This window comes from Coregonus clupeaformis, chromosome 12 (assembly GCF_020615455.1).
Source record: "Coregonus clupeaformis isolate EN_2021a chromosome 12, ASM2061545v1, whole genome shotgun sequence".
Lineage (NCBI taxonomy): Eukaryota > Metazoa > Chordata > Actinopteri > Salmoniformes > Salmonidae > Coregonus > Coregonus clupeaformis.
In genome coordinates, this window is record NC_059203.1 from 34,926,601 (window position 1) to 34,954,066 (window position 27,466).

General features: G+C 46.6%; 1 protein-coding gene across 1 annotated transcript; it reads right to left on the reverse strand.

The window, feature by feature from the left end:
* LOC121578064 (helicase ARIP4-like) lies at positions 1 to 27,138 on the reverse strand. Its single transcript, XM_041892150.2, has 22 exons — positions 27,029 to 27,138; positions 20,159 to 20,349; positions 18,392 to 18,881; positions 16,790 to 16,923; positions 15,331 to 15,531; positions 14,519 to 14,754; positions 14,148 to 14,330; positions 13,691 to 13,824; positions 13,176 to 13,372; positions 12,324 to 12,666; positions 11,859 to 12,036; positions 11,248 to 11,472; positions 8,763 to 8,881; positions 8,396 to 8,520; positions 7,614 to 7,713; positions 6,986 to 7,191; positions 6,574 to 6,749; positions 5,404 to 5,600; positions 4,984 to 5,168; positions 4,511 to 4,600; positions 4,017 to 4,109; positions 1 to 3,610 (listed from the first exon to the last, which is right to left on the reverse strand). Exons 2-22 carry the CDS (start codon positions 20,295 to 20,297, stop codon positions 2,619 to 2,621), a joined length of 4,743 nt encoding a protein of 1,580 aa, XP_041748084.2. The 5' UTR covers positions 20,298 to 20,349; positions 27,029 to 27,138; the 3' UTR covers positions 1 to 2,618.
* Positions 27,139 to 27,466: the final 328 nt, after the last annotated feature.

Sequence of the window (27,466 nt, forward strand, 5' to 3'; positions counted from 1 at the left end):
TAATAACGCAAGATAAGTGTTTTATTCACTGTTAAAATAACATTAACAAAGTAACACAGTCGTCATTTTATGCTCGCCTCTATGCTGGATACATGTGGTGACTGACCTCCCGATCTCACAGTCAGTCTGCGACACTGGTCTGCTCTTTCACAGACACTGGTGAAAAGATCAACGTTGATAAAAACAGAATAAAAAACGAGAGCATAATGTACAAAAAAAATAAAAATACGACAGATGAATTCATTTCGATCATTATAAATAAATAATTTTGGTAAATTCATACATTGAAATAAAAGGACAAACTAGTAGAGGCGAGCTAACATCAAGATGTTATAAAAGAACATTGCTACTAAAAAAAACATACGGATCACGTTCTCCTCATGATGACACTTAAAAAAAATAAGAAGCACAGTAAAACAATTCTGATTGGGAGGGAGGATGGGGCTTCTTCCTCCAAGGAAATAATTGTCTATTAAAAGGACTGGGATGATTGGCTGAATCATTTGATGGACACAAGACCAGGCCAATTAGAAAAGGTTAAGGAGGTTGCGAGGTGAGGTGGAGGAAAACATCCAACATACATGATCGACTAGAAACAGGTTGTAAGGATAATGACAGGTAAGTATGCAGTAGTGGGTGGGTAGAGTTGAGGTTGTGAGGGATGTGTGGTGGAATCACCCATTCTTTTATAGCTCTATAGGTGGAATAGGGTGTAGAGACTAAACTGAAACTCCACACAAAATTGGGTGATATATATCAGACATTTCTCTTGGCTCCTGTAGCCCAACTTGAGTTCCATGTCCAATTCCAGTGGAGAAAAATAACCTGGAGGCCCGATTCATTCCACTCACATTATGATTTTGAGATGACATCACAGAAAGAAAAACGTATCGACCAACCACAGAACAGCACAGACCAGTACAGACAGACCCAAAGCACTGTAGAGCTACAGAGATACACTACTGAGAGAAGCTACTTACACTGACTGTCTGTCTGCCTTGCGGTCAGGGATACACCTAGCTATCTCAGACAGGCTACTCCTGTGTGCTGCTTGCTTCTCATTGGGTAAGGCCATCTATACATCCACCCCCACACAACGGGCTGGCTTAACAATGCCACACAAATGGCCACAGTCCTTGGTGGGTTACCGTAGTCATTGTTAACTACTGTAGCTAAATGGTTGTGTGTTTGTCGCTTTCTGAAGGTATACACCCAGTCATGCTACAGAGTAAACCTATGGCTCCAAAGGATTCTGTCAGGGCTTGTATTCATAAAAGCGTCTCAGAGAAGGAGTGCTGATCTAGGGCCAGTTTTGCCTTTTAGATCATAATGAATAACATTAGATGGACAGGGGGACCTGATCCTAGATCAGCACTCCTACTCTGAGACACTTGATAAATATGGGCCCAGATCTATAAACTGTTTGTGAATGTATATGATCCATATCCCTATTTGTATAGTGCAAGTGTAATAGTGTTTTGTATATCTCTGGTCCAGGGTGTTACGTGCGGCTTGCGGAGTGTCGGCAAGCTGCACGTAACGCCCTGGACCAGAGCTAGTGGAGCCTGTCCCTTGAGTTGGACACCAACTAGCCTGGATGCTCAGTAGTTCTGTCTGAAGTCGTTCCGAAGAGGAAAGGGTGTACTAAAGGTGTAAATGGTAAGATTCAAGAAGAAGACCCCTTAGTGTCGTTTAAGGCTAAACGAACGAATGAGAACACATTGTCCGAACCCACCCAGGTCAGCCCCCCTTGTTATCAAAAGGCTGACATGGATGTACATTCATTTGACCTTTAAGGTCTCTCTTTGAAATAAAAGTAACTCAAATGGCCGCCTCGGCAATCGAGCTAAGGGCGTCACCGTCGTTATGACAACTTGATCATAAGAACACACCGTCTCTCCGTCCAACCCTTTCCTTTGAACTTTGAACTCAACCCTGGCCCAGTCTGAACACTCTGTATAAACAACTAATGATTATAACCACCATTTACAAAATATCAACAAGATCAGTTTAGAATACTATTAGAATCAAAACATCCAGGTCACATATACTGTATTGTCTTGTCATCCTTTCCAACAGGGACGCTACAATATCTAGCAAACAGCTAACGACTCTAAAAGCACATTTTTTTTTTTTTTTTTTTTTTTATGCAAACGGTCCAACAGATGATTATATAGTTCCATCTGATGTGAGCTCAGATCAGATAGTATCCTGACTGGCCTCAGAGATCGTCATGGGGGTCTAATAAGGGGATGGCTGGGCCATGCTAGAAGATATAGCCGGAGAGGGAGTGCTTGGAAGCCCCATGTTCATCTCAACTGGTCCCACTCAACAAAACGTCCATCCATTCCCATCCATGGTCTCCGGTGCTCAGCCTCACCAAACTCAGAGGCTCGGGCAAATCTTCAGTCTCTTCTTCAGTAAGATATTCAGCATAAGGATTTGTTACTCTGTCTTGGTAAGCACATTGAGGTACAACTCATTCTCTCTCATTCATACGCTCATGGGAGAGGTGTGTGTGTGTGTGTGTGTGTGTGTGTGTGTGTAGGGGTGCTATGAAGGTTAGCCATGTTAGAGTGGGGGTGAGGGGTTGTCAGGGTCTAAGAATGCTCAATGGCTCATTGTCCTGTCACCTCAATGACATCATCGTCCGAGCTGCTGCCACCGTTCTCCGTGGCTAGGTGGTGGGAGTCGGGCTGGCTCAGCGCTGCACCCAGGAGGCTGGAGGGGGAAGAGGGGAAGTGGGAGAGGAAGCTGGAGCTTCCTCCAGTGCTGCCTGGGCCTCCTCCCAGGCTGTTGGAGTACATGCTGGGCTCAGGCAACAGGGACTGACTGTAGTTCAGAGGGAAGCCTGGGGAAAGCAGACCAGCCACACTGGGGTTCATCAGGTAGGGGGGAAGGGTGGAGGAGGAGGATGTGGAGGCTGAGGACATGGGCATGGTGGCAATGGTGGAGGAGAAAGAGGTGGAGGACAAGGAGGAGGTGGAGGATGAGGGGAGGTGTCCGTTGTTTCCTGTGGCTGAGGAGGCATGGCTGAGGAGGTCCGCCCCTGCCGAGGGGAACATGGTCTGCAGGTCTCCCAGAGTCTGTCCTGCTGACTGGAGGAAGGGGGATGAGGAGCTGCCTCCCATCAGCATTGGGTGGCTCATGTGTCCCCCCAGCAGGGCCTGGTTCAGGGGGGGGAAGCTGAGCCCTCCACTGCCCAGGGAGAGGCCCGGGAACCCGGTTGCAGATGAGCTGCGTTTGCCCCCCGCCTGCTTGTGTCCACCCGCTGCTGCGGCCATCTTGCGTTTGGAGCATCGCAGAGCCTCGCTGATACTCATTCCGATGTCCTCTCTGAGCTGCCGACTGAGGTCCGACTCTGTGCTCTGACTGTACTGCTGCGTTCTGCTCCCCCCCTCTTCGTCCCCTGTAGCCATGTCCGATGGTGACGGCAGCTCGTTGCCCATGGTGACGGTATCCACGGTGACGGCGTAGCGGCTGAGTTCTCTGAGGATCTCGGGGCTCTCGGGGGTGGAGGGCCGCGAGGCGCTGTCGGGGGTCAGCCGCTGGCGCTCCATGGGAGACAAACAGCCGTTACCGATGGCGTGGAGCAGGGAAGCCTGGGAACCTGAGGAATAGAGGAGGGTCAAAAGAGAGTCATTATTCCCTTAACGCAGCATGTTGATGTCTCACCACTGGTGTCCCCCAGGGCTCGGTACTAGGTCCTCTCTGGTTATTTTTTCTCTCTACTACATACCTCAGTCTACTACCCAGCGCATTTGACATTTTAGTCATTTAGCAGACGCTCATATCCAGAGCAACTTACAGGAGCAATTAGGGTTAAGTACCTTCACCTAGTCAGCTCGGGGATTAGAACCAGCAACCTTTCAGTTACTGGCCCAACCTCTTAACCGCTAGGCTACCACCCAGCCCTATCTATGTAGTCTGAACACCAAGTCACTTTGTTCTGTCATATCCTGTTACATGGATTCCTCATCATGTAATGTAAAGTACTTTGTGTATGTGTAGAGCACCTCTGTTAGTAGCAGATCCTCCCTGCACTGCTCTGCTGAGCTTCCCTGAGCGGATGGCAAAAATCCTCCCATCATTGGTCCTGATGTAGGTACCTGTGAGGAAGACCGCAGTTAGTGTCTGATATCAAATCAAACTTTATTTGTCATATGTACAGGATACAGAGAAGTGTACACAGTACAATGAAATGCTTACTTGCAAGCTCTCCTCTCATGACATTAGCTAATAAAACTATTCAGTAAAAAATAAGGTAAAGTAAGAAACATAAAAATAAGCATGCAGGGAAGCACCAGTCAGTTTTGATGCTTAGGTTAAAGTACCAAGCCCTATCTAAATGAGATAACAACCTGGGAATTCAGGTGTCCATGTGGATATTGTAAACCGCTCTCCAAGGTGAGCACAGTATTTTGATTAGAGTATGTAGAGAATTAATTTAACTACACATGCAGGTAGATATGAGGTACAGCTTCTACAGTATACAGTATGTTCTTATTACCTTTTGACCCTTTGATCACATGGATGCTCTCTCCTGCACCGATACGTGCCTGGACATCCGTGGTGCTGTTGGCTCCAGGGATCACTATATCTGAAGGGGCAAACAGAAGGAGTCAAAAAGGTCCAAACAATACCACGGCAGTATCCCAAATAGAACCCTATTCTCTATGGGCCCTGGTCAAAAGTAGTGCACTCTATAGGGAATAAGGTGCCATTTGGGACGTAGCCCTATATCACCAGGAGTTATTCCTAAAACTCCTAACCCGTTGTGTTTAGTTGGCCCAAAACAGAAGAAACCGCTCCGAAACTGGGAAGTTCTATCTGACCTTGTCTATTAAATACTCATTTTCATTGTACGCGGCAAAAAAATTGGACACGATGTGCCCAAATGAACAGGACCCTGCCAAGCGTTTCAGTGTCTATCAGCACCAATTCAATTCAAAAGTGATTATCCCTGCAGGATATCTATTGTACCAGTGGTAGTGACGATCCTCTGAACATAGACACCCGCCTTCTGCAGGTAGTTGACCGGGAAGCTGACCCCGGAGCTGGAGCCGGCCATGCCCATGCCCGCCATGCGAGGCATCATGGGGATGGGGGTGGACTGGATGGGCCGGACGCTGGCCATGGGCTTCTCATCACCCCGAGCTATGGGACGCCTGGAGGATTCAAAAACACATGAGGATCATATCAATACACAGTCTGATTTGGGACAGTTTTCTAGACTGATGATAGCTGCAGATGGCATGGTTGAGTTTGGAGGCTAGAAGGATCATTTGTATGGATAGGCTTTTGTTTAGGCCTGCTTAACAGGCTTACACAGCGCTGTTGGAGGATTGGTTAGGGATGCTGTATGATTAGTGGTAGGAATAGTGCATTCATTGGACCACTCACCAGTTGCGCTGGTTGAAGGCTGGGATGTTGGTGAGGGTCTGGTCGCTTGTTGGGTAGTAGTGGGCATAGGAGGGGCGAGAGTAGGGCACGGAGGCACGCTTCTCATCCTCATAGCTCTTCTTAGCAGCTCTCTTCTCTGCTTTAGTGAGCTTGGACTCTTTCCGGTCCACCAGCAGAGACTCATGATGGAAGGGTTCCTGGTGGGGTACATATCAACAGGGATGTTAGTGTGAGTGGTGTGTGTACCATATTAATACAGTGATCCATGACATGACGGTGTGTATATACATTTTATTAGGTACACCAATCCAGTACTGGGTCGGACCCCTCTTTGCCTTCAGAACAGCCCGAATTCTTTGGGGAATGGAAACGTTGCTCAATTGGTATCAAGGGACCTAACGTGTGCCAGGAAAACATTTCCCACACCATTACACCACCAGCCTGTACCGTTGACACCAGGCAGGATGGGTCCATGGACTAATGCTGCTTACGCCAAATCCTGACTCTGCCATCAGCATTACGCAATAGGAACCGGGATTCGTCGGACCAGGGGTTGTTTTTCCACTCCTCAATTGTCCAGTGTTGGTGATCGCGTGCCCACTTGAGCCGCATCTTCTTGTTTTTAGCTGATAGGAGTGGAACCCAGTGTGGTCGTCTGTTGCAATAGCTCATCTGTGACAAGGACCGACGAGTTGTGTGTTCCGAGATGCCGTTCTGCACACCACTGTTGTACTGCGCTGTTATTGACCTATTTGTGGCCCGCCTCTTAGCTTGAACGATTCTTGCCATTCTCCTTCGACCGCTCTCATCAACAAGCTGTTTTCGCCCACAGGACTGCCGCTGACTGGATGTTTTTGGTTTCTTCGCCACATTCTCTGTAAACCCTAGACACTGTCGTGTGTGAAAAGCCCAGGAGGATACTGGAACCGGCGCAACTGGCACCGATGATCATACCACACTCAAAGTCGCTTTGGTCACTAGTTTTTCCCATTCTAACGTTCAATCGAACAGTAACTGAATGCCAAGATGCCTGTCTGCCTGCTCTATATAGCAAGCCATGGCCACGTGACTCAGGAGCGGTGACCGGGGTGGTGAACCTAATAAACTGGGCACTGAGTGTCTACGCGTGTGAGAGTGTGTATCTGTGCATGAGTGAGTGTGTGAGTGTACCTTAGTGATGAGGTGGGGGTAGAGCTGACAGGCCTGGCTGATGACCGTCTCCATCTCTTCGTGAGGCTGCAGAGGGGCTTTGGCCGGGTCAGGCTCCTCCTCCGCAAAGTGCAGCAGAGACTCCACCTCCTTGCGGGTGAACGTCAGTACCGGGTTCAGGTCATCCACCACGCGGTCTGGACACAACCAATCACAGTGTGTTACTGACCACTGAGATTCCCCTGTACTACGCCGCCATTCGCATTTCAACTTCAATTTCATGCCATGACATATTCAATATATTAAACCACACACACTCTTACCAGACATGCCCTGTCACACACACAGGAGCAGCAGCACCATCACACACACACACCCCCCTCCACTCTCTCTCTCCCTTCCTAACCTCCCTCCCTCTCCCCCTCTCTCTTACCAGACATGCCCTGCTTGGAGACCTGTCGGTCGTAGATCTTTTTCTCCAGGGTGAAGTCACAGACCAGGCGGTAGATGTGGCAGCGCTTCTTCTGTCCGTAGCGGTACACCCGACACACCGCCTGGGCGTCGTGACATGGGTTCCATGACGCATCAAACACCACCACCCGGTTGGCCCCGATTAGGTTCACCCCCAAGCAGCCCGCCCTGCAAGTCACACAACACAGGCTTATTAAGAACATGCACAAGTGTGTTTGTGTGGTTGTGTAAGTGAATGGCTAATCAAGTGTATGTAAAAGGGAGGGGCAATATATCCAATTATGTGTGTGAATAAATATGTGTGAGCTAGTGTGTCTAATTGAGTGCATTTGGCTGCGTTTACACAGGTTGCTCAATTCTGATATTCTGCCCAATTATAGGCAAAAGAGCTGATCTGATTGTTCAACAGACCAATTAGTGAAAAAAAAAGATTCAGAATTGGGCTGCCTGTGTAAACGCAGCTTTTGTTGTGTATTTGAGTGAAGAATATAAGCATAGAAATATAATGACTAGAAAGGGAAGAGCCCATCACACCACATCAATTTCACTTATATTTTTATGTGTATCAGTGTGTCTGTACAGTATATTACCTCGTTGACAGGAGGAAGACCCATGTGGAGGTGTTCTCTGGGTCATTGAACTGGTTGATGAGTTTCTCTCTCTCCGAGGCAGACGTACTCCCATCCAACCCTGGGGGTAGACAACAGACACATTCACTACATCAGCATCATGGGGCGATTCCAGCAAACATGCTATGTCCCAAATGGCACCCTATTCCCTATGTAGTGCACTACTTTTGAACAGGGCCCATATAGGGCTCTGGCCAAAAGTAGTGCACTATTTAGGGAATAGGGTGCCATTTGGGACACAATACATACTGTATCTAGTGTAGTGTGGTGGCCATTCCAGTAGGGGGCAGTATGATTTAGAAAATTAACCCAGAGATCGATGTCTGAGAAAAAGCATGGCTCTTTCTTAATTCATCTTTCATCAATTCCTCGTATTGTCTCTTCTTGCCTCCACTTCAAAACCCATTGGAGAAGAAGGTCTGATGGAGACCCTGGACCTTTCCTTACAAGACAGTTGAGGAGGCGAGGAGATAGGATGTGAGGAATCACAGAAAGACTGATGTGAGTGTAGATAAATTCAGTTAGCAGTTTGAAGCCAAAATATTCCACCGGATGCTGTGAAAACAAGCTAACTAGTCTAATAGTTAGTCTGGAACAACAGAGTACATTAGTGGGATCTGGGTTCAAATCACAGCTGAGCTGTCACAAGTGAAGAGTCAAAGGGTTGCCATGGGAATAATGATGATGGCATGGTCTGGGTAGTAGTGGTTGCCATGGGAACAGGGTTGTGCCGTGTGACTCACTGTAGTAGTTGATGTTGCGGACCCAGGTCTGGTTCTGGCCTTGGTTGTCGGGGGAGACTCGGCCTGCTGGCATCGGCCGTCTGGACAGGAAGCCTTCAATGACTGTCAGAGTGGACAAGCTCTGACTGATGGACACACGTCAAACAAACAAACACACACACACACACACACACACACATACATTAAAAACACATTCAAGTCAGTTAGTTACAACCACATTGATACTTCGAGGTGAAAAGCAAAAATACTAATTTCCAGTCTCTCTAAGAAAAAGGACAATAAAGTCTAAGTATATGAGTCTGGTCGTAGGAAGTGTCTGGAGTGTCTGAATGAAGTGTTCCACGTCAGACATAGGAATAGGTCCAACCTGAAGACCAATATCTTGTCTCCTCTGCTCACACTCTCGTCGATCAGGTGGAAGAGCAGCAGCATCTTGGCAGAGTTCTCCAGAACACCAGTCTGGTAGTTGCTCATGATGTCCTTGGCCTGGAGAGACAGAGATCCATGGAACAGGACAGGAGGTGGGTGAATGAAGTTCATTATTTCACACCAACGAGGAGGTCTTAAGTTTTACTAGAGATGTGCATATTTCCCTTTTAAGACGATTCGATACATGAGATACGATACAGGAACAATACGTTTTAGTTTGAAAACATACAGTGCGATTTGGTTTGATTAGAGGAACGAATCGATGCGAGTCGGTTCGATGCACTAGCATTTGTTGCATAAACGCATTCATTTTCCATTCTAAATGAAAATCTGCTGCTGATGGAGCTCATGAGCTGGGCCTCTGAGCTGGATCTGTCTGAGCTGGATCTGTCTGAGCTGGATCTGTCTGAGCTGACTTCTGTGTGTGTGTAAATGATGTATATGGTGGATGTGGGCACCTGAGCTGAGCCATAAGGGAAACTGGCCATCTACCACCCCACTATCAGTTGGGGGGGCAATATTTGCTTTTTGTCCCCCCACTTTTGATCTGAAATCACCATCACCCACTAATTCATTTATCAATATTTATCTGTAAAAATGAACTATGACATAGCCAATAAATAAATAGAACAACTTTGGATTGCACCCCCGTCTAATAATCAAATGGTTAGTGAGATTCTCTTCTGCTGCGTCGACCGGGCAGTAGCTTAGGCTACTTTTATTTCAGGTAAAACACAATTTTCAACAGCACATTTCATAAAAATAACCTAGCAAATTACACTGGTTGTCACTCAACTAATAAAGCCTAATATTGCGCAAGCCATTTTACAAACATTTGAATGCTGTCCTGTGACACGTAGATGTGTCAGATCAGGGTCTACCTCTTGTTGGTGGGTGCGCAAAGCTGTGCACAGCATGCAGTTTGACTAGGCTACTCATATAGTCTGGGGTTGATCGGCATGCAGTTTGACTAGGCTACTCATATAGCCTGGGGTTGATTGGCATGCAGTTTGACTAGGCTACTCATATAGCCTGGGGTTGATCGGCATGCAGTTTGACTAGGCTACTCATATAGTCTGGGGTTGATTGGCATGCAGTTTGACTAGGCTCCTCATATAGTCTGGGGTTGATCGGCATGCAGTTTGACTAGGCTACTCATATAGCCTGGGGTTGATTGGCATGCAGTTTGACTAGGCTCCTCATATAGTCTGGGGTTGATCGGCATGCAGTTTGACTAGGCTACTCATATAGTCTGGGGTTGATCGGCATGCAGTTTGACTAGGCTCCTCATATAGTCTGGGGTTGATCGGCATGCAGTTTGACTAGGCTACTCATATAGCCTGGGGTTGATTGGCATGCAGTTTGACTAGGCTCCTCATATAGTCTGGGGTTGATCGGCATGCAGTTTGACTAGGCTACTCATATAGCCTGGGGTTGATCGGCATGCAGTTTGACTAGGCTACTCATATAGCCTGGGGTTGATTGGCATGCAGTTTGACTAGGCTACTCATATAGTCTGGGGTTGATCGGCATGCAGTTTGACTAGGCTACTCATATAGTCTGGGGTTGATCGGCATGCAGTTTGACTAGGCTACTCATATAGCCTGGGGTTGATCGGCATGCAGTTTGACTAGGCTACTCATATAGTCTGGGGTTGATCGGCATGCAGTTTGACTAGGCTACTCATATAGCCTGGGGTTGATCGGCATGCAGTTTGACTAGGCTACTCATATAGCCTGGGGTTGATCGGCATGCAGTTTGACTAGGCTCCTCATATAGTCTGGGGTTGATCGGCATGCAGTTTGACTAGGCTACTCATATAGTCTGGGGTTGATCGGCATGCAAAATGACTTGGAGATCTATGGCTGTCAACATAATGGCATGGTTAGTTAGACACCGAAGGGGAGGACGCAGTTGTCACAAAATATGAGGTATTTTCTGAAGGTAGAAAGAAAGTAATTTGAGCAACCCCAAAAAAATTGTGAACCAGCAATTCGTGACTTTTGAATCGCTTTTCTGACCGATGCATGCTACATTTGGATCGGTTTGGGGTACCGCGGACCGATGCGCTCATATCTTAAACAGTTAAACCGGGGAGCCTATGCGTATCGGTGAATCATTACATCCCTAGGTTTCACAATACAACTTTAGAATCTTTACAGTGGAAAATCATGCAATAATGAGCACAGCATTCGGTCTGGTTTAACAAGGCTTGTATTCAGTAGTGCACACCGTAGCAAAACGATTTGCAAACGAACATGAAAACAAGCGTTTCTTATTGGACAAACTCAGGTAGGTGAGACTCTAGGTTTCTACCCGTTTCGGCCCATTTTCTTCCTAATGCATAGGACCCAGGCTAACATAGGAGAAGTATCTAACATGTTCTCAGCCAGCCTGTGGGTAGAGAGAGTGGCGTTACGTACCCATTCGTAGGTGATGACTTGATTGGCTCTCTCCTGGATGGGGTTGAGCGGGGGCAGGCCGACGTTGATCCGACTGTTGGCCGAGTCGGCCGCTTTGGCCTTTAGGCTGGCGCCGGGGCAGCGGGGGTTGGCGGCCGCCGTGATGTCATCCAGGTCCAGGTCCTGCTCGTTGGCTAGGTTCTCCTTCTGAAGGGTCTCGTACAGCACGTCAGGGTGGTTCCAGATCTACACACACACACACACACGCACACGCACACATCAATGGACTGACTTCAATAGTGTTACTGATTCCATGTTTTAAGATGAGGGTGTATATCCTGGCTAGGCTGACTAACCCACAGCAGTACCCTATGGTCACTATGGTCTATGGCAGAGGTAATCAACTCTTACCCTATGAGGTCCAGAGCCTGCTGGTTTTCTGTTCTACTTGATAATGAATTGCACCCACCTGGTGTCCCAGGTCTAAATCAGTCCCTAATTAGAGGGGAACAATTAAAAAATGCAGTGGAACTGGCTTAGAGGTCCAGAGTTGAGTTTGAGGGGTCTGTGGTATGCCTGCCTGTCTGTCTGTCTGTAACCCCACAGCACCAGTACAGCGATCTCAGCCTCACCTTGCAGCAGACGCAGAAGGCCTTGAGTGGGTTGAGGCCCAGCCAGCCGCTGTTGCCTGCCTCTCTGAAGCGGTTCATAAACTCGGCGTAGAGGGCCCTCTGCAGGGGCGACAGGCGCACCATGATCACATGCTCTTCCTTGGAGGGGAGCTGGTCCCTCAGTACGTCGTGGCCTCGCCTGGGACAGACACGGATGAACCACAACAGATTATTATCAGACTGCATATACCTCACCAATCCTTTACAGATCTATAGGAGAGAGTAGGGGCTAAGAGTTAGGGTTTGATTTGGGATAAGAAACCATATTTGATAGAGAGGATAGAGAGATGGAGAAACATAGAGAGGGAAAGAGAGAGCGAGAGAGTGCCTGAGAGAGAGACAGAAAGAGCGATATAAAAAGCAAAGGGTGAGCGAGGGAGGTGAATCATTTTAAACCAGACAGTCTGCACTCTTCTCTGCGCTCACCTCTGGACGAAGCCCTCCAGCAGACTATGGAGGACGTGACTTCGATATCTCATCACCCTGGCATCCTGCGGCGTGCTGTCCACACACTGCCCGTTCAGAATGGGCCTCTCGAACATGTTACTGAACTCCTGCCTGGTGCCCAGGAAATCAGGCCTGACAAAGTCCACCATGCACCAGTACTCTATCAGGTTGTTCTGGAGGGGGTAGCCCGTTAGGACCACGCGTCGCCTGGAGCGGATGTTCTTCAGGGCCTGCGAGGTGCTGGCGTGGCAGTTCTTGATGCGGTGACCCTCATCACAGATCACCACGTCTGGACCGGGCCTGGCCAGCGCCTTCTCGATACCTAGGTGGGTGTAGGTGTGTTTGTGGGAGTAGAGAAGAGAGCGAGAGTAAAACACAGGTTGGGAGAATGTGTGTGTGAAAAAAGAGTAAAACACAGGTTACATGAATGATGATGAATAGATAAAATAATAATGTTCTCTGATTTACTATTAGTAGTAGAATGTCATTGATGTGCAGGCAATTCATCAGCCTTGGCATTTTAATATTGTAATTTATGCAGCTTCTTTACAAGGCATTATTCATCCAGCGTCTAGTGAACTCCTGTCAGCCTACAGTATTGTATCATTATATTGGTGTGCTGTTTCTCATTATCAATGGATCAGGGCCATATTCATAAAGCGTCTCAGAGTCAGTGCTGATTTAGGATCAGTTTTGGCTTTTAGATCACAATTAATAGTATTAGATGGACAGGTAGGACCTGTTCCTAGATCAGCACTCCTAATCTGTAACTACTACTACTACTCCGGCCCCAGATCACAATGGGCCCGGCAGCGAACTCTAACCCCTGACCTTTCATGAGCTCCTGCTGCCTCTCCTCTTCGTCCAGGTCGATGATGACAGGTCCCTGGGGCTTCTTGGACTTCCTCTTCCTGCCCGTCACAAAGCTCTTCTTCAGGGACAGCAGGCGGTACATCTCATACCCCATCAGGAGGACGCCTCCGTCCCTGGACCAGTCCTCCACTACCTTAGCCCGGGCCACCGTGGTTCTGTAGGGCACACACGTCAGCAATGTTACGCACACATGCTCGCACACACAGGCACACGTCAGTGCTGTCTTTATGTACCTCATGGTTATACAGTACACACACGACAGTACACACACACACACACACACACACACACGGCAGTACACACACACACGGCAGTAAACAACTGACACACACACGACAGTACACACACACACGGCAGTACACACACACACGGCAGTACACACACACACGGCAGTACACACACACACACACGGCAGTAAACAACTGACACACACTGCAGTGTGTTAGTCAGCTCTACTATATAATGTCACGTACTTGTGCTCGTCATTGAGGATGTGGACTCTGAAGGTGCGTCCTGTGACGACGGCAGGGTCACTATCAGGGGGAAGGGCCTCTTGGGTGGGAAGCCACAGGTTAAACTCCGCCAGCCAGTTCTGGAGGGTGTTCACCTGGGGGGAGAAAGCGAGAGAGAGAAAGAGAGATAAAGACACAGCTGTGCTCACAGACAGACACACAGATAGACAGACACACACAGACAGACACACAAACAGACAGACACACATACACAGACAGACACACACACAGATAGACAAACAGACAGACACACACACAGATAGACAAACAGACAGACACACACACACAGATAGACAGACAGACACACAGGGGAGACGCACATAGTGCAATGGGAGAATAGAGAGCGGGAGAGAGGGAGAAAGCAAGAGAAGAGAGACAGAGAGAGACACACCCATCATCTCCTTAACGGTCTACTCACAGGGACGATGGCCAGTACGGTGTGGGCCCCGGTGTGTCTGAGCAGGATGTCTATAAAGGAAATGACTTGCAGTGTCTTGCCCAGACCCATGCTGTGAGCCAGGATACAGCCAAACCCGCTGCTGCCCTTATAGCGCTCCAGAGACTCCACCAGGTTATCATAGAGGAACCGGATCCCACCAACCTGGGAGGGAGGGAGGGAGAAAGAAGGGGGAGGTAAGAGATGGAGCGAGAGGAGGGGGGGGGTGAGGGATGGAGGAAGAGAGAGAATGAACTCAATTACATAACGTATGCAGTCAAGGCACTTTTACCTGGTCTGCCTTTGTGACGCCTTCTCCCATGTTGCAGCAGTGTGTGTGTGAGTTAGCGTACCTGGTGAGGTTTGACGGCGCGGGCCAGCTGTGGGGCGAGGTACAGGTCTTCCTCCTCTGCGGGGTGGTTGATATTAACTAGGACCCTCCCCTGGGCGTCTGGTTGGTTGAGCGAGTCGTTGATGTGCGCGCCGCTGCTCTCCGCCGTGCCCCCCGCACCTTCGTCCTCGTCCTCATTGGCTGACTCGCTGCTGATCTGCAGTGCATCGTCGTCCCCGGAGCTCAGCTCGATCACGTCTGGGTCAGGGAGGAATTTGATTGATTAGATGTATTTATTTATTATTCGGTTAAATAATGACAGTTAAAAACATCCAAATAACACACTTATTTCCAATGTGGTCCTGGAGAGATTGCGGGCATCATTGGTTCCAAGCAGGGGAATTGATATTCATAGTTCATGCCATTAAGCATTTGTAACCTGACAGCTAAAACAACGTTATGACTGACACATGGATTATGAAGTAATTATGATGTCCGTGCTGCCTCTAGATAGCATGCTGTGTTCATTATAAGTACTAACCAATAACTGGGTATATATTCCTGTTAGTCCAACCAAGGAACATTATAACTTTAAGGTTCTACCTATAATGCTCTTTACACTTGTGGATAACTGAGAGGATTGGACAGGTCTAAGAAATATGTCAATAGCACCACCTTACCTTCTGATAGGCTATGGGGAAGTCACATCATATTGCTTACACCAATCAAATAGTCTCAGATCTCCACGTGCATAGGGTCTCGGGGTTCAATTTGGGACACAGCCAGAGAGTTGTGGTTGTTCCCTTCGTTTTAGCAGTCCTCCTACAGTCTTACCGTCTCTGATAGCGGGTCTGATAGCGGGTCTGATAGCGAGTCTGATAATGGGGATAGCTGGTGGCTTGACGTCCTCCTGCTTCTCCTCCTCCTCACTGCTGTCACTGCTGTCCAGGCAGATGACGTCCTGCCTGGCTAGGAAAGCAGCCTCTAACGACCCCTGACCTTGACACTCCTCCTCCCCAGGCCTCAACACCGATTCTATTGGAGGAGAGGGGGACATGTACAGAGAACAATAAGAGAGAGAGAGGAGAGAGAAGGGAAAGAGAGAGAGAGAGAGAGACAGGCAGGCAGGCAGGCAGAGCAGGAAACGGGTAAGGGAAAGATGGAAAGAGAAGGGATGGGCACTGTACATGGGAAAGTATTACATTTTTGGGAGGGCTGTGTCTAAAATGTAATAAAAGTATCTATTTGACAGACGGGTTGGTTGTTTCGCAAGAAAACCTAAATGTGCGCAACTATGGGGCAAAACAGACGGGGTTGGCTTAGATCATATGTGAACTATATTTCGTCTCCAATGTTTATTGCAAACCTAAATACATTTGCACAATGAGCACTTGTCTCAAATATATCATTACAGTTGTTGGTTAGCTAGCTAGCGAATTTTTGCTGTATTAGCATAGACGTGACATGAGTCAAAACACGGTAGAAACTAGCTGAAAAATGCCACCTACGATTCCCCACATGGCAGCTTCTTGTCATTGTTGCTAGCTATCTGGACATCCAGAACCATTTTTTTACATTTACATTTTAGAACCTCAACCACACACAGACTTCTGCCCCATCTAAATTTTTCTAAAACAGTTTAATGACAGTTTTTATGAGTGCGCCCCATAAAAAAGAGGCGCTGGCGCTACAGTCAGAGGCTCCATGTGTCGCAAGTGAAGTGGGAGATTTCTAATCAATGCAAAATAAGTTAAGTTGGCTAAATGAGAAGGAGTAGGCTACAGTGATCAACCAACAGGTAGGCTGTTTCATATGAATGGAGTTGTTGTAGACAAGGATGCCTCAAAATAGCCTCAATTAGCCTTGCTACTTTAGCTAGCTAGTTGGCTACTGTAGCTAGCTAGCTTCTTTACAACGATTTGATGCAGCCAAGACAGGCACTACCAGATGGTATAACCTATGGCAGCAACAAGTTTGTCTAACTAGCACAATTCGGTTTGGCTACTTTCTCCCTCTCTCACTCAGTCAGTGCCACACACATAGACTGCAACACACCGGCCCCATCTCCTCTCCCACCCCTCCGCTGAAACGAGCAGAGCACCGGCTCTCACATCTCCATTGAAGGCCCCCCCCCCAAAAATAAAAACACATGTATTTCGACTATCTGGATATCCAAACAAATAACATGATATTATTCGAATAGTGAAATCATTTCAAATGCCCATCACTAAAATAGAGAGATAGTGGGGTGTGACAGACATGTCCAGAGGGTGGGTTGGGGTAGAACTCTCACCTGGGGGAGGACACTCTATGACAGGTGGTGCTGTATAGTCCTTCCTCTGCTGCTCCAGACGCCTCAGCCTCTCTAACTCCTCCTGCTGGGCTGCCTTGGTCACTGCCTCCATCTGGTGCTCCTTTAGCAGCTTCCTGTTCGGAGGAGAGGAGGACAGGGGGATGGATTAGAGGAGAGGAGGACAGGGGGATGGGTTCGAGGAGAGGAGGATGGGTTAGAGGAGAGGAGGACAGAGGGATGGTTTAGAGGAGAGGAGGACAGGGGGATGGGTTAGAGGAGAGGAGGACAGGGGGATGGGTTCGAGGAGGAGGAGGACAGGGGGATGGGTTAGAGGAGAGGACAGGGGGATGGGTTCGAGGAGGACAGGGGGATGGGTTCGAGGAGGAGGAGGACAGGGGGATGGGTTCGAGGAGGAGGAGGACAGGGGGATGGGTTCGAGGAGGAGGAGGACAGGGGGATGGGTTCGAGGAGAGGAGGATGGGTTCGAGGAGAGGAGGATGGGTTCGAGGAGAGGAGGACAGGGGGATGGGTTCGAGGAGAGGAGGACAGGGGGATGGGTTCGAGGAGGAGGAGGACAGGGGGATGGGTTAGAGGAGGAGGAGGACAGGGGGATGGGTTAGAGGAGAGGAGGACAGGGGGATGGGTTCGAGGAGAGGAGGACAGGGGGATGGGTTCGAGGAGGAGGAGGACAGGGGGATGGGTTCGAGGAGGAGGAGGACAGGGGGATGGGTTCGAGGAGGAGGAGGACAGGGGGATGGGTTCGAGGAGGAGGAGGACAGGGGGATGGGTTCGAGGAGGAGGAGGACAGGGGGATGGGTTCGAGGAGAGGAGGATGGGTTAGAGGAGAGGAGGACAGGGGGATGGGTTCGAGGAGAGGAGGACAGGTTCGAGGAGAGGAGGACAGGGGGATGGGTTCGAGGAGAGGAGGACAGGGGGATGGGTTAGAGGAGAGGACGACAGGGGGATGGGTTCGAGGAGGAGGAGGACAGGGGGATGGGTTCGAGGAGGAGGAGGACAGGGGATGGGTTCGAGGAGGAGGAGGACAGGGGGATGGGTTCGAGGAGGAGGAGGACAGGGGGATGGGTTCGAGGAGAGGAGGATGGGTTCGAGGAGAGGAGGATGGGTTCGAGGAGAGGAGGACAGGGGGATGGGTTCGAGGAGAGGAGGACAGGGGGATGGGTTCGAGGAGAGGAGGACAGGGGGATGGGTTCGAGGGAGGAGGAGGACAGGGGGATGGGTTCGAGGACAGGGGGATGGGTTCGAGGAGAGGAGGATGGGTTCGAGGAGAGGAGGATGGGTTCGAGGAGAGGAGGACAGGGGGATGGGTTCGAGGGAGAGGAGGACAGGGGGATGGGTTCGAGGAGAGGAGGACAGGGGGATGGGTTCGAGGAGAGGAGGACAGGGGGATGGGTTCGAGGAGAGGAGGACAGGGGGATGGGTTCGAGGAGAGGAGGACAGGGGGATGGGTTCAAGGAGAGGAGGACAGGGGGATGGGTTCGAGGAGAGGAGGACAGGGGGATGGGTTCGAGGAGGAGGAGGACAGGGGGTTGGGTTAGAGGAGAGGGTGTATTATACATTAAAACCACCCTATCAAACAAATACCTGATGTTCTTCCTCATGTGTGCAGGCTTAGAGGATTTAGCAGGCTTCGGGTCCTTAGACTTGGAGGCTCTCGGTTTCTTCTTTTTGCCCGCAGAGGGCTTGTCCTGGCTGGGGCTCTCAGGACGGGACGAAGGGGCCTGGGACTTTGAAGCCTTTGGTTTCTTCTTTTTGCCCGTAGAGGGCTTGTCCTGGCTGGGGCTCTCAGGACCGGATGAAGGGGCCTGGGACTTTGAAGCCCTCGATTTCTTCTTTTTGCCCGCAGAGGGCTTGTCTTGACTGGGGCTCTCAGGGCGGGACGGGGGCTGGGAGCCATGGTCAGACGGGGGCTGGGAGCGAGACGCAGGTCTTGAGTTGGGCCGGGAAGAAGGCCTGGAGGTGGGCTGAGACGGGGGCCCAGAGGGAGGCTCTTCTGAGGGTGAGGTAGCTGAGGGGGAGTCCCTCCCTCCCTGGGTCTCCATCTCTGTACTCCCATGGCCACTCTCTGGCTGCTCTGTTGGACAGAGGAGCAGAGAATTACATAAATCAGTCAACTAATTATTAAATCAGTGTATGGGAAACCGGCCAATAAGGTTAGAGAAATAGACAAACCCTTTTGGGAAAGCATTGCTTCTTGGGAACTTTCTCCAATCTCTCTTGGACACTATTGAAAGGTGTACTGAAGCACTGGTTTATCCGTTTCTGGGGTACTTTCAATGGAGAATCTCAATTGAACAAGATTCTTATTCCAGGATCTGGGAAAACATCCTTAAATCCTAACTCTTGTATTCTTTATTGAGCCAAATAATAATAATCTTCTCTATGGTTCATTCATGGCTGTTACTGTCTGACCCCAGTAAGACATGTTACAGACAGTGACTACGTCCCAAATGGCACCCAATTCCCTCAATAGTGCACTACTTTTCACAAGAGCCCTATGGGCCCTGGTCATTTGGGACACACCCAGTGTCTTCATTACTCTCCCATCCTTCTAGGCAGCCAGGCTGTAAGTGTGAGTGAGGCCTTGCCTGGTGTTCCTTACCCCTGGAAGCCTCTCACATTCTTGGCATTTAACACATAGTTTGGAGGCGTTGTTCAGAGCAGATGCAGGCAGTTTCATTCCAGCAGCATTCATCAAAACCTGCATTCTCCTACCTGTTGTTCTGTCTGCTCTAACATGTTGTTGACACTAGTCTGTCTGTAACAATGTAGGACATGGTGACATGGCAGCTCCTCAGACTCTCTCCAAGTGCCTGGCTCACTACCTGACTGTTGTGCGTCCTAAATGGCACCCTATTCCCTCTGCAGTGCACTACTTTTGCCCAGGTACCATAGGCACTATGTAGGGAATAGGATGCCATTGGGGACAGAATCTCGATGTAACTGATTGGTTGACTACATAAGTTCACATTTTAAATAGATGTTTTGCGTCAGACTTGACAAACAAGAAGAAAACTAGTTTCATCACGTTTCTTAGCAGCTGCCTGCTGTACAACCATTTAAAAACGGAAACTCAGCGATATGATGAACTGAGAATATTGAGCGCGATGCACTCGCACAGAGTATCTGCCCATGTGGATGGGTACAGTTCACTCTGCTGCAACGTGGTAGCTGCAGCACAACAACAGTGGATTTTATGCATCACCTACTCTACCTTTAACAGATAGTCTTTAAAGTGAATTAGAATTACTTCTTGAATGTTGTCTTCTGTTCTGACTGAAATACCAGCATTAATTGTGAGTAGTAAACTAAAGGCAACTTCTATGGAGGTGACACCTCCCCCCCACTCACCGACTGCATCATCTTCATCATCCCCATCGTTGTCACCCTCATCGTCATCCTCAATCTCCTCCTCTTCCTCTTCCAGATCCTCCTCTTCGCTGTTAATGCTGGGGTCCAGGTCACTTCCTGAGATCGCTTCTTCAGACATGGCGTCCCGCAGAGCTCAGAGAGCATTACCTACACATCCTCACTGGGGGTACCTGCAATCAAATAGAGTACACACCGCTTTAGCCATTATGTCAAACAACAAAGCAGTGACCCCATTTAAAGAGATAGTTCACCTAGGCTAAATCAGGGTAAGGAAACAAACATGTAATTTTGGCAAACACTATTGTTTATTGTTGTGAAGTGGGCTGTCTTGTTGTATGTGGAAAAACAACAAAAAGCATGATAACATAAATCACATCAGCAAGTAGATTATTATCAATCAAATGGATTCATTTTTCACTCTCACCATCTATGACAGAGAAGTGCTTGCAATAGAACAATACAGTAAATCATAAAGTGTCATTGCTCTGTGGTTGCTTTACCCTGCTCTCTTCCAAAACTTGCATTCTCAAAGTGTCAGGATCTGGTGTGTGTGAGCGAGCTGGCCAATTACATAAGAGCTAAGTTACATAACTGCCCATTGCCACTCAGGCTGTGCCTTCCCTTGAACAGGCTAACCCAATAGACACACAGAGCATGGTCCCTCTCCCTCTTTCTCTCACCTCACTCACATACAAAGGCCTACATACAAGCTCAGGGCGGGCTGTACACTGTTCCTTCAGATGGTTCTAAAAACGACTGTGTCAGGTCTCCCACCCACACACGCAATGGTAGATAGACATTCTCGCTCAAGCACTTTAAGCATACCATTCTCCTATTAATGACAGATGCAGTGTGCTACAAAGCTAGAAATTAGATATTTTATGTAATGTCTCTTATTATGTGTGGAGCAGCAAGCTTGGCAAGGCTCATACTAGGTCATAAGAGTTGATGGGGAAACTACAGTGCATTCAGAAAGAATTCACAACCCTTGACTTTTTCCACATTTTGTTATGTTACAGCCTGAATTTAAAATAGATTACATTTAGATTTTGTGTCACTGGCCTACACACAATACCCCATAATGTCAAAGTGGAATTATGTTTTTCAAAATTTTTACAAATGAAAAGCTGAAATGTCTTGACTCAATAAGTTAGTGTTTCCCAAACTCAGTCCTCAGGACCCCAAGGGGTGCATATTTTGGTTTTTGACCTAGCACTACACAGCTGATTCAAATAATCAACTAATCTTCAATCTTAGATTAAAAATGTGCTTAACAAGTCACATAATAAGTTGCATGGACTCACTGTGTGCTATAATAGTTTTTAACATGATTTTTGAATGACTACCTCATCTCTGTACCCCACACATACAATTATTTGTAAGGTCCCTCAGTCAAGCAGTGAATTTCAAACACAGATTCAACCACAAAACCAGGGAGGTTTTCCAATGCCTCACAAAGAAGGGCCCCTATTGGTAGATGGGTAAAAATAAAATAAAAATTAGACAATGAATATCCCTTAGAGCATGGTGAGGTTATTAATTACACTTTGGATGGTATATCAATACACCCAGTCACTACAAAGATACAGGCGTCCTTCCTAACTCAGTTGCCGGAGAGGAAGGAAACCGCTCTGGGATTTCACTGAGGCCAATGTTGACTTTATTAAAACAGTTACAGTTTAATGGCTATGATAGGGGAAAACGGAGGATGGGATACACAACATTGTAGTTACTCCACAATACTAAGCTAAATGACAGAGTGAAAAGAAAGCTTGTACAGAATAAAAATATTCCAAAACATCCATCCTTTTTGCAATAAGGCACTAAAATAAAACTGCTATAAATTTGGTAAAGAAATTAACTTTTTGTCCTGAATACAAAGCGTTATGTTTGGGGCAAATCCAACACAACACATCACTGAGTACCACTCTTCATATTTTCAAGCCTGGTGGTGACTGCATCATGTTATGGGTATGCTTGTCATCAGCAAGGACTAAGGAGGTTTTTTTTGTTGATAAAAAGAAACAGAATAGAGCTAAGCACAGGCAAAATCCTAGAGGAAAACCTGGTTCAGTCTACTTTCCAACAGACTGGGAGATAAATTCACCTTTCAGCAGGGCAATAACCTAAAACACAAGGCCAAATATACAATGGAGCAGCTTACCGTTACAGCTTACCGTTACTTAGTTACAGTTTTGACTTAAATCGGCTTTAAAATCTATGGCAAGACTTTAAAATGGCTGTCTAGCAATTATCAGCAAACAACTTGACAGAGATTTAAGAATTTTTAAAATAACAATGTGTAAATGTTGTACAATCCAGGTGTGCAAAGCTCTTAGAGAATTACCCAGAAAGACTCACAGCTGTAATTGCTGCCAAAGGTGATACTAACATGTATTGAGTCAGGGGTGTGAATAGTTACAGTGGGGAGAACAAGTAGTTGATACACTGCCGATTTTGCAGGTTTTCCTACTTACAAAGCATGTAGAGGTCTGTAATTTTTATCATAGGTACACTTCAACTGTGAGAGACGGAATCTAAAACAAAAATCCAGAAAAATCACATTGTATGATTTTTAAGTAATTAATTAGCATTTTATTGCATGACATAAGTATTTGATACATCAGAAAAGCAGAACTTAATATTTGGTACAGAAACCTTTGTTTGCAATTACAGAGATCATACGTTTCCTGTAGGTCTTGACCAGGTTTGCACACACTGCAGCAGGGATTTTGGCCCACTCCTCCATACAGACCTTCTCCAGATCCTTCAGGTTTCGGGGCTGTCACTGGGCAATACGGACTTTCAGCTCCCTCCAAAGATGTTCTATTGGGTTCAGGTCTGGAGACTGGCTAGGCCACTCCAGAACCTTGAGATGCTTCTTACGGAGCCACTCCTTAGTTGCCCTGGCTGTGTGTTTCGGGTCGTTGTCATGCTGGAAGACCCAGCCACGACCCATCTTCAATGCTCTTACTGAGGGAAGGAGGTTGTTGGCCAAGATCTCGCGATACATGGCCCCGTCCATCCTCCCCTCAATACGGTGCAGTCGTCCTGTCCCCTTTGCAGAAAAGCATCCCCAAAGAATGATGTTTCCACCTCCATGCTTCACGGTTGGGATGGTGTTCTTGGGGTTGTATTCATCCTTCTTCTTCCTCCAAACACGGCGAGTGGAGTTTAGACCAAAAAGCTCTATTTATGTCTCATCAGACCACATGACCTTCTCCCATTCCTCCTCTGGATCATCCAGATGGTCATTGGCAAACTTCAGACGGGCCTGGACATGCGCTGGCTTGAGCAGGGGGACCTTGCGTGAGCTGCAGGATTTTAATCCATGACGGCGTAGTGTGTTACTAATGGTTTACTTTGAGACTGTGGTCCCAGCTCTCTTCAGGTCATTGACCAGGTCCTGCCGTGTAGTTCTGGGCTGATCCCTCACCTTCCTCATGATCATTGATGCCCCACGAGGTGAGATCTTGCATGGAGCCCCAGACCGAGGGTGATTGACCGTCATCTTGAACTTCTTCCATTTTCTAATAATTGCGCCAACAGTTGTTGCCTTCTCACCAAGCTGCTTGCCTATTGTCCTGTAGCCCATCCCAGCCTTGTGCAGGTCTACAATTGTATCCCTGATGTCCTTACACAGCTCTCTGGTCTTGGCCATTGTGGAGAGGTTGGAGTCTGTTTGATTGAGTGTGTGGACAGGTGTCTTTTATACAGGTAACGAATTCAAACAGGTGCAGTTAATACAGGTAATGAGTGGAGAACAGGAGGGCTTCTTAAAGAAAAACTAACAGGTCTGTGAGAGCCGGAATTCTTACTGGTTGGTAGGTGATCAAATACTTATGTCATGCAATAAAATGCAAATGAATTACTTAAAAATCATACAATGTGATTTTTCTGGATTTTTGTTTTAGATTCCGTCTCTCACAGTTGAAGTGTACCTATGATAAAAATGACAGACCTCTACGTGCTTTGTAAGTAGGAAAACCTGCAAAATTGGCAGTGTATCAAATACTTGTTCTCCCCACTGTATATAAATTAGATATTTCTGTATTTCATTTTCAATACATCTGCAAACATTTCTAGAAACATGTTTTCACTGTCATTACAGGGTATTGTGTGTAGATGGGTGAGAAATGTTTTTTATTTAATCAATTTTGATTTCAGGCTGTAACACCAAAAAGTGGAATAAGTCAAGGGGTATGAATGCTTTCTGAAGGCACTGTATCTGTGACGATTACCCATCCAAATAAATCCAATATGCACAAAACCATTTTTTTTTACCATTTCCCTCTCATACTAGTGCTGTCATACACTTAATTTAAAGGTGTTACATACACAATAATTGACGTGGTTGTTTGGTCTGCCACTTATTGAGTTTACATAACCAATTACATAACCTGTGTAATGAATAGGTTACGTTAATCAATTACAACGTCATTCATATTTTGATCAACTAAATAAGCCCCCATAAAAAGGAGGCTTGTATAATGCAGAGATTATACTTTACTTAAATATGTATTTTATTTAAGGTATTAGAACCACAATGTTGAAGTAAAGACCCCTGTCAACTAATATCAACATTTAGTTTGGGATAAATTATTTGCCTTCCGTAGGTTTAAGAAACATTGCTTTTTGCCTTGTAATTCTATTACTAAAAACACACGTATCTAAGATATTTCCTCATTTCTCTCCCTCATGAGGGAAGATAATCAAAGTTCCAAGAAGTAACAAGTAAAGGTAGACCTACCAAATAGTTACAGTGTTTTACTGATATCAAGTTTGTTTAGGAATTATTAAATGATTAAAACTCTAATTTCTGAAAAATCAGTAACGGAATTACTGCATTGAATTCGCTACAATAGGAAATTACATTTACATTTTAGTCATTTAGCAGACGCTCTTATCCAGAGCGACTTACAGTTAGTGAGTACATACATGTTCATACTGGCCCCCCATGGGAATCGAACCCACAACCCTGGCGTTGCAAGCACCATGCTCTACCAACTGAGCTACACAGGACTACATAGTAGTCACAAACCACAGTTTGCCACAGTCCTCCCACTGGCATACTGTTATGTTCAGCTCATACGTTTATTTTTCTTCTCTTTCTGTCATCTGGTGGTCAAACCAAGACTGTGAAAACAGTCTGGACAACCCCACCCTCTTACTATCTCTGCCGCTCTCTCTCCACTTAATGTCACCTTACTGACACCTACCCTCTTTCCATTTACTGTAACAAGCATCCTGAAAAGTAGTTGAAATCTGGTCAGTCCGCCCTGGCCGGACCAAATCTGAACCAATCATAGACGTCTATGTTTCACAAGTTTGGACAGCACAGTACAGAAGTTGTATGGTTTGTTAAACTTTAAAATCAATGGTTTTTGTTTGGCATACATTTTAAAGTGAAAAATCTGAGTCAAAGCGTAATTCAGTTACCATGGAATTGCCTATATCTATCTCGCTAGCTGTGTTATTCAGGTTTTCTATGTAGGCTACAAGGGACTGTATCCATAAAGCATCTCAGAGTAGGAGTGCTGACCTAGGATCAGGTTCCCACTGCTCTTTCATTATAATATATAAGGCAAAACTGATCCTTGATCAGCTTTGTGGATACAGGCCCAGAGCTGATTGAGAGAACACTAGAGGTGAAAACCTAGTGTAAAAAAAAAAGGTCAAAACTGACAGAGGAAGCTGCAGCATTGAACACACTCAGAATCACAGATCGCTGCCTGCCTCTCTCAAACCCTATGAATATCAACATTCAGTTCCTTCGTGATCAGTATCCATGGTGAACCCAGACAGATTCAGCCGATACACACAGAGTATTGAAAGGTTCTCAATAATACATGCATGTCCAGCATAAAATATTTATACACTCCTGCACAGCTGCTTACAAAAATATTAACTGTATGACTACTACACTGAGCAGCATGTGGATAATACCTCTTCTCCTCCTGCATACCAAACTATGATCCCAAGGCAACTCAATATCAACACGTATATTTTTGCATTCTGTTGACATTGCAATGTGTAAAATGTTAAATCCTAGCACACAGAGATGGTGTTGCACCTTGACAAGATAATTGTATGTTATTTGAATTTTGATTTAAGAAAACAACTTCAACTCCCTCTCTCGCTCACACACTACTATTGAGCAATAGTGCACTGTGTTACATAAACATGCTAAATAAATGCAAAATATTATATCCAACTCTAGCTTCTGTAGGTAGCTATGACGAACAACCATAAACAGGTAGCCGATATCTGGCTTACTTGTTGTTTTCTGTGCCCACCGTCCTAAAGTTAAATATGTTATTAACGTTATTAGCTAGCGAACATCAACATTATAGAAAATGTACAATCTACTAATATTAACAAGCTAACTAGCTAGCTGGATACTGAGATTTTGGGCTTTTGAACGCTAATCTGGGTTGAAACATTGCTAAAAATAGCTAGTTAGCTAACGTTAGCAAAAGCTAACGTTAGCTAGCTACCTAGCCCATTCAAAAGACAGGATTATTCTTAGGCTGGGTAAACTAGCTACCGCGATAACTATAAACAGATGACTTACTAGCTTTTGTTTTGCCACAACTAGTTAGCTAGCTAACGTTGAACGATTTCTATAAATATGAACAAACAAGTCGTACCAAATACAGCCAACAAGCAGCTAATTCGTGCGTGATTGAGCAGCTAGCTTGTTGTTAGTGAGCTAGCATCATGTTAGCATACAAATCGCTGTTTTCAGCCAACGTCTATTGTCCAGAGGATGGCTAATCTAGAAAACCCCTTATGTCACTGAAACACAAGTTAAATTCGAACCAAAAAGCTGCCAAACTATATACTTACATTTTGCATTCCCTTAGGAAATAGTGATGATATGTTTATGATTAATCAATTCTTTATAAACAGTGTAGCTAGCTACCTATTTTTTTTATTCCCCCTCACAGTTTCTTCAAGGGTAACAGTAACAATGTTCCCCTGCACGTATGGAAAAACAACTCGCCAGAAGTTGGTTCCGGAGGCACACTCGAATTGCCCAAAACGGTTTAAAAGCTGCCCAAAACTGCTATCAGGCAAGGCCCAAAATTCCTATTGATTTTAGTTTGTGCTGCACTCAGCAACACGAAAGAATTGAGTCAATGATTATAGTATAGTAATTATAGCATTTTTGTAATTTGTCTATAAATGCACATCACGAGAAAGTATGTTATGGCGCCATCTGCTGGAGTAGTCTTGAATGGATGTCGTCACTAGTTACCACAGCTGCAAAGTCATAATTATGGT